Source organism: Podarcis bocagei (genome assembly GCF_964188305.1).
Source record: "Podarcis bocagei genome assembly, chromosome: 10".
Classification (NCBI taxonomy): domain Eukaryota; kingdom Metazoa; phylum Chordata; class Lepidosauria; order Squamata; family Lacertidae; genus Podarcis; species Podarcis bocagei.
In genome coordinates this window covers 39,545,170-39,556,602 of record NC_138135.1, presented here as the reverse complement: position 1 = coordinate 39,556,602, position 11,433 = coordinate 39,545,170, and the positions used below count along the sequence as shown (strand labels likewise).

At 43.1% G+C, this 11,433-nt stretch overlaps 1 protein-coding gene and 1 long non-coding RNA gene across 2 annotated transcripts; one reads left to right on the top strand and one right to left on the bottom strand.

Annotated features, from left to right (window-relative positions):
• Nucleotides 1-2,989: 2,989 nt before the first annotated feature.
• On the bottom strand, nucleotides 2,990-5,669 carry LOC308596137. Its single transcript, XR_014012347.1, has 2 exons — nucleotides 5,577-5,669; nucleotides 2,990-3,196 (listed from the first exon to the last, which is right to left on the bottom strand). It is a non-coding gene; the product is annotated as an uncharacterized lncRNA (long non-coding RNA).
• Nucleotides 5,564-11,211, top strand: MRPL42 (mitochondrial ribosomal protein L42). The gene is made up of 5 exons (XM_081210968.1): nucleotides 5,564-5,692; nucleotides 7,080-7,143; nucleotides 8,120-8,204; nucleotides 9,023-9,186; nucleotides 11,048-11,211. Exons 1-5 carry the CDS (start codon nucleotides 5,584-5,586, stop codon nucleotides 11,091-11,093), a joined length of 468 nt encoding a protein of 155 aa, XP_081067094.1. The 5' UTR covers nucleotides 5,564-5,583; the 3' UTR covers nucleotides 11,094-11,211.
• Nucleotides 11,212-11,433: the final 222 nt, after the last annotated feature.

Here is an 11,433-nt window from a genome sequence, read left to right as displayed (position 1 = left end):
TCAGTTTACGCACAAAAATGGAAGATACAAAATTCTTGAATATCTCTTCTGACAGGTAGGAAAACATGGTTACATTTGTTTAGGTAAGATTTGTACTCATATATTCATAGATCTCAACAAAAAAAGCTACAGTTTCTGTAGCAATCTTATTTGCATCGGGGAGAGGGGGAAAGTGCAATGTTCAAATGATTAAACTATATATCAGATTAATCAGCTCTTTCTGGATATCTCAATGTTAGTTACAAAATAATAAGGCATGCCATACTGTTTCCATTCCCTCTGAACCACAGGGACAGAGTAGGATATCGCCATGTCCTATCCAAAAGAGCTGAAAGTGTCACATTGAAACGTGCAAGAGTGGAATTTTGAAACATTTGGTTTGTTTACAGAGGTAGGGTAAAAGTCAAATGACAAAGGTGAGCTGGACTTATTGGCTACTGAAAGCAAATATTGAAAGTCTGTATCATTGATACACAGACTAACACAAGATCTAGCCTTGGCAAAACCATGTGAAAAATGCTGTGATTGAGAGAAGACCAGATTGCCAATTTAGCAACTTAGCATCTTCACGCATAAACTTACATACTGATCTAAACAAAACCAACAATACAAAAGAGTTGGTACGGGTGATGCAGGACACATATTAGCAGCTGAAATAACATGCATATAGTTAGTGTGAGAGACAGCTACAAGTCCTTCATTCAGCTATACACAAATACAAATTAAAGGAAATAAAGAACTCTATGCAGCTAGGCTGCCCAGATGAAAAAGAGGACAGAGTTCCTGCACTTATGTGCAGAAGAGGTGATTTTAGTAGCTTTAGCTTGCATGGCAACAACTTACAACTCCTCAAATTCCCGCTTCTGCGTAACTTTGAAAGCTGCAAGCTTCCTGTTCTCTTTTCTGTCTCTTCATTGAGGGTGTGCCAGAGGAAGAGGAGAGAGGAGGAGTGTGTGAACTGAAGGTTTGTTGCAATTCATTCCTGTCATGTTAAACAATGGTCTGAATTCAGCCTGTGCAACTTTGTATTCTGGATTTCTTACAGTAGTTGTATTCCAAAAACAGCCCAAATTCACCCTATGCATTAATTTGATATCTGAATCAAGTCTATATAAAACTTAAGCCAGGTGATGTTCAAAACAATAGTAGTAAATTAGTGAAAACACAAATTTTACTACTTTCTTCAGTACCTCTGGGGAAGTGTTTAAGCTCAATGGGAGAGGATCTGTTTTTGCATACACAAGGTACCAGGGGTTCAATCCCTAGATAGGCTGAAACCCTGGAGAGCCACTTAATATCCGTGCAGACAATACTAAGCTAGATTATCTAGATGAACCAATGGCTTGACTCTATATAAGGCAGTTTTCTATGTTCCACAGTAGATCAGGACCAATAATTAAGTACAAAAATTGACTAGACTTCTACTCCTTGAGTAGTTGTGTGAAGGAGGAAATTCCAGCAAGTGCTGCCTTTTCTCAACTTTGCTTGACATGCAACACCACTAGAAACCCCCACTTCTACACAAGAACAGTACAGTTCTAGTAAAGGCACTGCAATCCTGTCCTCTTTTGTACCTGTGTCAAAATGAAACGTCTCTTTGTATATGCTACTGTTGGGTATCCACACAAACATAATGTTACCTCTCATTTTGCCTTTAGTATTATTTTGACCTAAACTCTGTAGCTTATGAAGGCTTTGCCATGAATTCTGAACTAAAGGTTTCTAATTGCTTTCCCCATTGTTTTCAGGTTTTTCCAAGTTTATGTAATCATAATCTAACTACTTGTAAGTGAGAAGCTGTCACAGAGAGAGAGGGAGGGAGGAAGAGAAATTCATTCCTAGAAGCAGATTCCTTTTAGATCTTCAACTGCAGTTAGCCCTGTAACTCAACTCCTTGCCCTTCAGTCACAAGCAGTGAAATTATATGCCAATCCCCTTTCCAAATTATCCTTGCTTCAACTTTGCTTCCTGCAAAGACTTTTTAAAGATACCAGAGACATTCCAACTCAAGTGCGTAGCATTTGAAACTCTATTCATAGCCAAGAGCTACGCCAAAAATGAATCTGAGAAGATTTTAGGCTATTTTTTTAGAACTGTCATGTTTGCATGAGCAGTTTGTTATACCATAGCAGCAAAAAGTTAGATTTGCTGAATTAATTCTGCTTCATATTGATTAAAGGGAAAGAGCTCTGCCTTTGATTCTATCTAATCGCATATGCACATTTCTGCTACCATGCCTGTGTAATCCACAACACTCTTCATAAGTGACTGAGTTGAATTCACAAAAATAGTGGCGAAAGTTGTACAAGTTGCCACCTGCAGTGCTCCTCAGCCTTTATTTAACAGCTGCCTGGCATGCAGAAATTTGTTAGACAAAGCATTTATCAATGTTTCAACCCCATACTAGGAACACAGGAAGCTGCCTTAAACTGAGTCAGACTATTGGCCATCTATTGCAGACACTGGCTGGCAGCAGCTCTCCAGGGGTTCAGACAGACGTCCTTCTACCTGCAAATGCCAGGCGTTAAATGAGGCACATTTTGCATGCAAAGCAAATCTTCTCCCAAAGAGGGTAGTTGCCTTACACTGAGTTAGACCAAGCTCAGTATTGCCAACACTGACTGGTAGCAGCTGCCCAGCCCAGGCTTTCAGACAGGAATCTTTCCAAGGCCTACCTGAGGAGTTGAACCCGAGATTCCCCCACCATCACCACCACCAAGCAGATGCTTTTATGGTGAACTGTGCTCCTTCCCCAGAGCAGGGAAAGTCTCGCCTGCTAAAGTTAGGGTGAAGCAGTTGGCTGGAAGAGAAATGCCCCTGTACCAACTCTTTCTAGTTCTATGTATCAGTGTGGGTGGAAAGTTCCATGCTCCTAAAAAATAAAAATAAAAACAGAGCAAAACCAGCAAGAGTCTTGTGACAAATTAAAGACTAACGTGCTCTGTTATTTTTGCTGCAACCCACTGTCTAAAATTAAAAACATGCAGTCTTAAAAACTTCAGCTGCTTTCTAATTGGGCATCCTTCGGAGGGCCCTTGCTAGGACTACATTTCCCAACGTGCTTTGGGGCTTAGGCGAGCAGCTTCCGGACGTTGCCTCGCGAGTTCCTTTTTGCCGTAAAGGAAGAAGCGGACGGTTCCTGCGAGAGCGGCGGGCTCCGTCGCTGCTGGGTTGGCTCGTCCGGGTAAGCGGCTTCCTTCCTATCTTCAGCTTTTCCGACTTCGCCTCCTGGCCGCCTCGCCCTGGAAAGTGGGGGAGGCAGCCGGGGAGCAAGGAGAGCTTTACCTGTCGGTTTGGCGCTTGGGAATCCTCTCCTTGCTCCTGCCGGGGAAATCAGCGCCTTCGCGCCGAAAGCGAAAAGCCCCTTTCCTAATCCTTTCCTGCCGTTGGGGCGCGATGAGGAGGCGAAGGGAAGCAAAAGCGCTTCCCCACGTGCAGAATGCCCCGGTCGGGTCATTAGGCGCGCGTGTTCACTTCTGCCTCCTCCTAGCAGCGATTTCACAGCGAGAGCAAAGCGCCCGTGGCTGAGCTGTTGTCAAGGATGCCGCCGCACCCTGCCTTAAAATAGATCCGAGAAATTCTAGCGTTGGACATTAGCGTTCTGACAACCGGCCGAATCATCCGGGCTCGTTTCTCCAGTGCGGCAAATACTTATTGGCTGGCTTGGATGGTTAGTTGCCGCTCTGGAGAGACCTTGGATCTGCATCTGAAAGTGCACACACGCGTGTACAGAAGCGAGCCTGAGGCGAATCAAGGCAGACATAGGATACATACTGTTCTTGCTCGCCGCTAGGGGTGTAACCAGTGGAATTCAGTGTAAAGAACGTTGCCCGCATTCCCTATATGTGGTGTTGACAGCCTTGCACACGAATCCATGAAGGTTACTCGCTGCAACAAAAGTTTAGTGGCTCTTTGTTTAAAGTCTTTGTTGAAGGTCAATAAACACGAAACAGCGTTGGTTGCTCTTGGGACCCCGTGGTAGTAGAGGTCCTCTCCAGGGCCACTTCCTGCCTCTCTCTGAATAAAGGACCCCTTCTTCAGAGGGAGGCTTGGGCCCACACTACATAGAAACCTGCTGCAGCATTGCTAGCTCCTTCCTTACAGCTGCAAATGCTGTTTAAACAGTATTTGGCTGTAGCTGCAAAAGTGGTGCTGCTGCTCCATATCTGGTGGGAGGCTCTTGATAGTAGGGGGTCGCAGTGGTGGCGGGCAGCAGCCACAGACAGTCCTGCAAGCAGCAGATGGGAGTGGAATCTGCCACCTGAGCCAAACCTGTCCATCATAGGTGATACCATCTTGCTGCTGAAGAAGGGTCTGGGAAGGAGAAAAATCACTTCTGAAAAATATCTTGCTGAACCTGAGTGAGCAGCATTCTGTCAACCAGCTGCTAATTGGGGCCAAGTTGTTCAAGAGTGTGGTGGCAGGCCAGCTCTAAACAGCCCTGCAAGCTAGGTGTGTGTTTGTTTTTTGGTGTATGTGTGTGCATCATCCTGTTCTGGTCTCCTTTTGGTTCCAAGCTAGATCGGGTTTATTTGTGGAAGGAGGTATCTGGTACCCTTTGATTATTGTACTGCTGTTTGCTGTTTTTATGTTGTATTTTTAATTGTTTAAAGGCTGCAATCCTGTACCCACTTACCTAGGAATCAGTTTTGTTGGAATCAGTGAGATTAACTTCTGAAGAGATGTACAGACTTGCAGAAAAGCAGGATAAAAAGTATTTAAAAATAAATTATATGAGGAAAGAACTGTTCTCACATGGCTCAGGCAGTTAATGATAACATTGTTTGGTAATGCTGTGACTGAGCCATGGAGCACTCGCATTGTCTTGTGGGGCTCAAAGCTGAGGTAAACCTTCTGAGTGGAATTTGTGATTTATGTTCATTAATTCCAGTGGGTCTGCTCTGAGTTGCACTTGGTTGACTACTACACCACTGCCTCCAGAGTCTGTACAATTGGTATAATGAAATTTTAGGGAAGGGGTGGGAAGCTTTTTTTCAGGCAACCCATTGGTTGTCTCATGAAAGTGGTTGGTGGACTCTAGGACACAAAATGGGTGGAGCAGAGAAATTAAGGTGACTCTTGCCTTTGTAACAATTAACATTCCAGCCATATCTCAGAGTTTTCTTCATACACCACAGACACAGAGGAAACTGCCTTATACTGAGTTAGACTCATTGATCCATCTAACTCAGTGTGGACTAGAGTGGCAGTGGCATTCCAGAATCTCAGAGAGGGGTCTGAACACACCTCTCCATACACACAAGCAGTCAAGGATGCGTTTTAGCCAACCAAAAACACGGGGGGGGGGAGCAATAGTCATCGCTGGGGGAGAGTTCTGGGGGCCAGAAGAGAGTCCTGCCAAGCCACATTGTTCTCCTAGGCCTGAGGTTCCCCACACCTGTCATAGGGAAATAGCAAGGTGGAGATGGAGAAGACTTTGCATAGTGAAAAATTGAACAGTGAAAGCCTGGAAGAGCTATTGAAATGTGTACAAGGTGACTTGCAAATTGTGGATCTAATACATTTTGACTAATCTCCTGACAAAAAACTGATTCCCAAACAGTGACGGACTGAACTGCGCAGATGACAGCTGTTTTGTCTGCTAGTATGGCTATAGCATCACGAAGGGCTGTGTTGTCGAGGACTGCATGGGCGCGTTTGGCAGCTTTCACCAAGCAAGTTCTGTCTCCTAGTAAGTGTGCATGGATTCTCTTTTAACTCTAATGGAGTGGGATCTTGCTTTGCACACACAGAAGGTGGCTGCTGCTGCTGCCATCACCATGGAGCTAAGCAGCTTGTAGTTCTAGATGGGAAAAGAGAGTTTGTGTCTCCACTCAAGAGCAGCATGACTGAGCCAGCTTTGCTGCAGCAAAGGCAGTTCAGCAGCACTCGGGTAGTACAAGAAGAGAAGCTTCTTTCTTTTCCCATTCAAGCCTTGTTGCCTGAGTCTGTGTCCAGGGAGCTGGAGAAATGTGCTGCTGGCTGATAGACATGCAAGAAGGAAGACTATATGCCCAGTCGCTCTGTTGGAGGGGAGGAGCAATAACCGGGAAAACCTGCAATGGCATAGTACATGCCGGGGGATGGAAAAGTAGAGCCCTCCCCTTTATTCCTGCCCATCTCTCCCAGAGTATTTGGCATAGAGCTGCCTTCATCAACCTGGTGCCCTCCAACTGCATAGCTGTACACTGCTGGTGCTGATGGGAGTCGTAGTTCAGCAGCATCAGGAGGGCACCAGGTTAGGGAATACTGTCATAGAGTTTGGACCGTGTGCTGCTGCAGAATGGCATACACACCCAGCTTCCCAAAGGGTGTGTGTGTGTGTGTGTGTGTGTGTGTGTGTGTGTGTGTGTGTGTTTGCCCAGCCTTACCTAATTTGGGTGGGTTCCGTCTTTTCTCCTCTCTCTCTCTCCCTTTTTTAATGGCGGCTGCTTCTAAAGTGACACCAGTTGGAGAACAGAGGCAGAGGAAGTGGCAAAGCAGCACTGGACTTACTTTTCTTATCTGCAACGTATCGAGTGGCAACTCTGCCATGTGGCACCTGAAGCTGGGGAAGGGTCTCCCTTGCATTGAACAGTCTGCAGGAGGGGCAGGGGGAGGGAAGAATACTTGGCTATCAACCAAGAAGGGTAGGACAGAGCTGTGTAGCTCTTCTGTTATACCATATGCCTCTATCTATAGGGTTATGTGGTGTCATAGTGCTTTATTTCAAAGCAGTCTGACACCTGTAAATATTGTGCAGTGCCAGTGAGGGACATCGCTTGGGGAGAGGCTTTGAAAAGTGAGATAACTTAACACAGGCATCCCCAGACTTGGCCCTCCAGATTTTTTGGGACTACAACTCCCATCTTCCCTAGCTAAGAGAACCAGTGGTCAAGGATGATGGGAATTGTAGTCCCAAAACATCTGGAGGGCTGAGTTTAGGGGTGCCTAACTTAACATGTCTTCACATTGATTTATGTTCCAATCCCTAGTTTAGTACTGTGAGTTGTTACACTTTATGCTCAGCAGTGTTCAAAGGAAACCCGCATTGTGCTGTTTTCTGCCTCCGGTGTTTTACTTGGCTCTTATATTTTCAGATGCATCTGTATTTTGTGCTTGTCCCAAATCTACATATTCAGCTCTTCCTGATGACTATAACTGGTATGTATTAAGCCATTCAGATTTAACTCAAAAGTTCATTTCACAAGTGTGTGAAAAGACACCAGGATGTCAGTTGCTATATTAGAAGTAGCAAAATTGCCAGTCCACTCTTACTGCTGGAATAATTTATGAATTTTAGAATATCTGTTTTCATTTCTCATTAAAAGAAAACATATTATTTTAGTGGAGTTGGGCTTTTGTAGAGCTATGAAGACTTGCTGAAAATGTATTAGACTCTGGAGAGATGCTGCTGGCCAGATTCTAGAAGACTGAGGTATAAGGTATATTGGTATAAGGCAGCTTCCTGTGCACTGTTCCTATGCACTTCTTTCATAGCAATCACTTTTCTCTTGCATCAGGCTGAACATCTCATTAGGACATCAGCTTAGTTGGGCTTGCTGTCAAGGAACTTGGCTTCAACAGCCCTAGTTTGGGTATTTAGTATTGTTCTACCCACAGATTTTTTGAATATAAATGAAGGTCTCTACGCTCTTTGTCTAATAAGATCACTAATTTGGATGTTTATGAGTGTGGTCAGTAGCTCCATAAAAATGCTGCTGTAAGAGAAAAACTGATATTGAAGTCAGAAATTTCATTAGGATTGTTTGGACAACACGTACCGCCAGTGCATATTCTGGTTGCAAAGAACTGAGGAGGAAACCCAAACAGTGCTTACTCGCTGTGGAAAGACTTATGCCAAAGTGCATGCCAAAGGTTACATACTTCAAAGGACTATACTACAGGAAAACAAGTGCTCTGACTTTCTGGACAGCTAAACAGCATTTTTGGTCTATTAGAACAACTTTAAATCATATAAATAAATTTAGATCAATTTAAATATTGTATAAAAATCTTTTCTTGAGGTCTAGCCTCTATTCTGGATTTTTAAAATTATTATTTCATTTAATTATGCAAACATTTTAGTTAAAACAAGAAGGAAAAAGCCTTGTCCAATGTCATCTCTTTCCTTTTTTAGCAAAGTGGAACTTGCAGTGACATCGGATGGAAAAACTATTGTTTGCTATCACCCTTCAGTGGACATTCCATATGAGCACACAAGAGTATGTGAATCTGCAAAAAAATTATCTTCCTGATTTTATCAGGAGAACATAGCTCATCTTTGGGTACCCTTCCAGTTTTCTTCTTGGTGGTTATCCTTTACCATGAATGTGATTTAAAAATAGGCTTGTGCTCAAAACTTAAGCTTGGCACACTTAACATAGCTTAAATTTTCAGCTTGATCACCAAGAAGTTCAGATCTGTGGCAATATATACAAGGTCAGCGGAACACCCTAGTCTTCAGCCCTTTTCAAGACTGCATGCATCACTTCACCTTGCTGTTATTTCCCAAAGTGAGCCAGATAGCTAGATTATGTTCATCTTTAAATTCTGTTCCGTTAAGCGGAGCACTATTTCAGTAGCTGTTCCCCCAGAGCCAACAGAAAAGAGGCTGCAGTCTACATTTCATGGATAATTAGAAGCCAGAAATGCACAAGTAGTAGTAAGAATGAGCTCTTCCAAGTAGTTTAGTTCCAGCAGAAGTTGCTTGGATCAAAAGAGGGGGAGGTTATTCCCATATAAGGTTCAGAACAGTGGCAGGCAAAAGAGCTAGAGAAAAATAGGACTGATAAATTTGTTTGGAGTGAAGAGTATTCGCTTTCGTTCTACAGCATAATGGCCAGGATTCAGCATGCTGTAATCTTTGGGTGGGGTGGGGTTTTAAACGATGTATACAGCAAAATGGCAAATTACATTCAGCCTAAAACTAGCAACACCTGCACATTTCATAACTGTTCTGGCAATAATTATATATATTTATGTTTTTTCTTTGGGGGGGTGTTTTTTTAGTTTGTTAATTGGGGCAGTTTTCTTTTGACAGCCCATTCCACAACTAGATCCACTGGATTATAGAGAAGAAACACATGATCAAATGCTGAAATCTAGATTGGGTGGAAAGAACTTCAAGAACCAGCAAGGTCCTATGATTGAGGAACTTAGTAAAATGTTTTACACAACAAAGCACCGCTGGTACCCTGTGGGACAGTAAGTATTTCCGAGGTTGTTAATTGTGTGGGAGGGTGACGAGTACTGCAGAACCTGGATTGGGTTGGATCCAGACTTTGCCTTCTGCAGATGGAAAGGCCCCTTCATCCACAGAAGGGTTTTCCTGCTAGCAGAGGGGAGGAAAGCAACTTTTGTTGATTCCCTCCTCCCCCAGCAGCCTCCAGTTCATTCTTCCATGTTTTCAGAGGTTCCCTCAATCCTCCAGAATAGTTGGGGCAAAGCTATTTTTGGTAAGATACCAGGATTTTCATCTGCTCTGATTTTAGCTCCTGCCTAAATGGCTAAACTGATAATAAAGTACCTTAAGAGAGAAATATATATCCAGATACATATGAGAAGACTTGAGCATATCCCAGTACCTAAATGGGCTAGGAAACACGGTGCTTGAATTTCTGGAATGGTTTGTTATGTTGAGAATTACTGATAACAATTTAACACATCTGGTCCTACCAATAAGATTTTTATTTTATTTTTTGTATAAACAAACAATGTAATTCATGCAGGCATGAATACTGATCCAGTTTTATGTTTGGCAGTCATCTATAGCCCTACCAACAAGAAAACAAACTTGCTTTTTTAAAAAAATATGCAGGAATTCCTTTATTTTGTATTTTTTAACATACCTTTATTTATACTTATTCAAAGATATAGAAAGTTCGTACCCATTCGAAGTATCACAATGAACAGTAGAGGGTGAAAACAAGGCTTTCCTCTAAGATAACATGTCTATAAAAGTCTACAGCATAAAAGTTTACAACATAAAATATAAGATTACAAGCATTAACATAACTGGAGCAGAGCTTCTTAGCTGCCAGAGCAAATTTGGCTACTAGATGAGTAATTTGTAGATATTTATCAGCTAAGAGTTCAACTGTCACTTCCTGGAGGGGATCAGCCTGGGAACCGGTTAAGAATAGACGAGAAAACATTTCCACCGGACATTGTATATAAGGAGCAAATCAATAGATATCCTTGACCTGATTACATCCACAAATGTATTTCTGTTCCATATGGGGTATTCCAAAGTATCCCCCCCTAAGTATATTGAGGACATCTGGAATCTTAGTTTGACAAAGGCCCCAATAGTTTTTTCCACAACTATTCAGGGTCTCAGGGTAATGGGGCCTTGAGTAAGGTAAGGTAAGGGACCCCTGACCATTAGGTCCAGCTGTGGCCGACTCTGGGGTTGCGACACTCATCTCGCTTTATTGGCCGAGGGAGCCGGCGTCCAGCTTCTGGGTCATGTGGCCAGCATGACTAAGCGGCTTCTGGCGAACCAGAGCAGTGCACGGAAACACCGTTTCCCAAATAGACTCATCCAAAACCTTGGAGAGCTGCCGCCAATCATTGTGGATGTTACTGAGCTGGATGGACCAGGGAGTAAACGGATTTCATATTTTCCTGTGCTACACACATCCCCTAGAATTGTGTGTAGCAGTCTCTGGCCATATAGTCCTGCAGTTTAGCCACCGTGGATGTAGTTTAGCATAGAAGCAGAAGTCTTGATCAAGCTCTTTTCTAGCACAGCTAGCAAGAGAGACACAATCTGATGCTGTGCTGAGTATAGGATTGGATATAGGACTCCTAGGGAACTTTCATCCTTTGTGTGCTGCTGGAAGTTGGATTTGCCCAAGAACCAAAACAATACAGGGTGTTTTTGCACTACAGAAGACTTGATTTTTATTTTGTATTGGGCAGACAAATATATACAAGGTATAATAACTGTAATGTCAAAACACAGTGTCAACATGACAATCACTGGTCTCTTAAAATGGAGTATTCAAATGACTGAACGTATGGCAAAATACATTTTAATGTGTTTCTTCTTTTTTTCTTCAAGGTACCACACTAGACGCAAGAAAACCAATACCCCTAAAGACAGATGAACACCATGTTTGTCACCTTGTCGTTGCTGTCGGGGCAAGTGACTACTTAAGTGGATGAGATTGCTTTGAAAGTGTATATATATGTTAGGTTGTCATTAAAGTACTTTTCTAACTCAAACTTGCTTTGTGCCTTCGCCCGTTCCTGTGTGCTGGGCCTAATTTCAGAGCACAAGGACTGAACTAACAGCTCGCTGTTCCTACTAGGGCAGACCTTGGAAAACAAGGCCAATGCTGCAGCTGAAATGAGTGTTAAACAGGGGGTTGAAATCCAAGGCAACTTTCTGATGAGACTTGTGATGAGCAGAGGAGCCCAGAGATCAAGAAGGAAATGCATAGCCAA

Coding starts and splice junctions, on each gene's coding strand:
- MRPL42 (XM_081210968.1), top strand. CDS start 5,584: ATGACAGCTGTTTTGTCTGCTAGTATGGCTATAGCATCACGAAGGGCT. Junction 5,693..7,079: donor CAAGCAAGTTCTGTCTCCTA/GTAAGTGTGCAT, acceptor TTATATTTTCAG/ATGCATCTGTATTTTGTGCT. Junction 7,144..8,119: donor CTTCCTGATGACTATAACTG/GTATGTATTAAG, acceptor TTCCTTTTTTAG/CAAAGTGGAACTTGCAGTGA.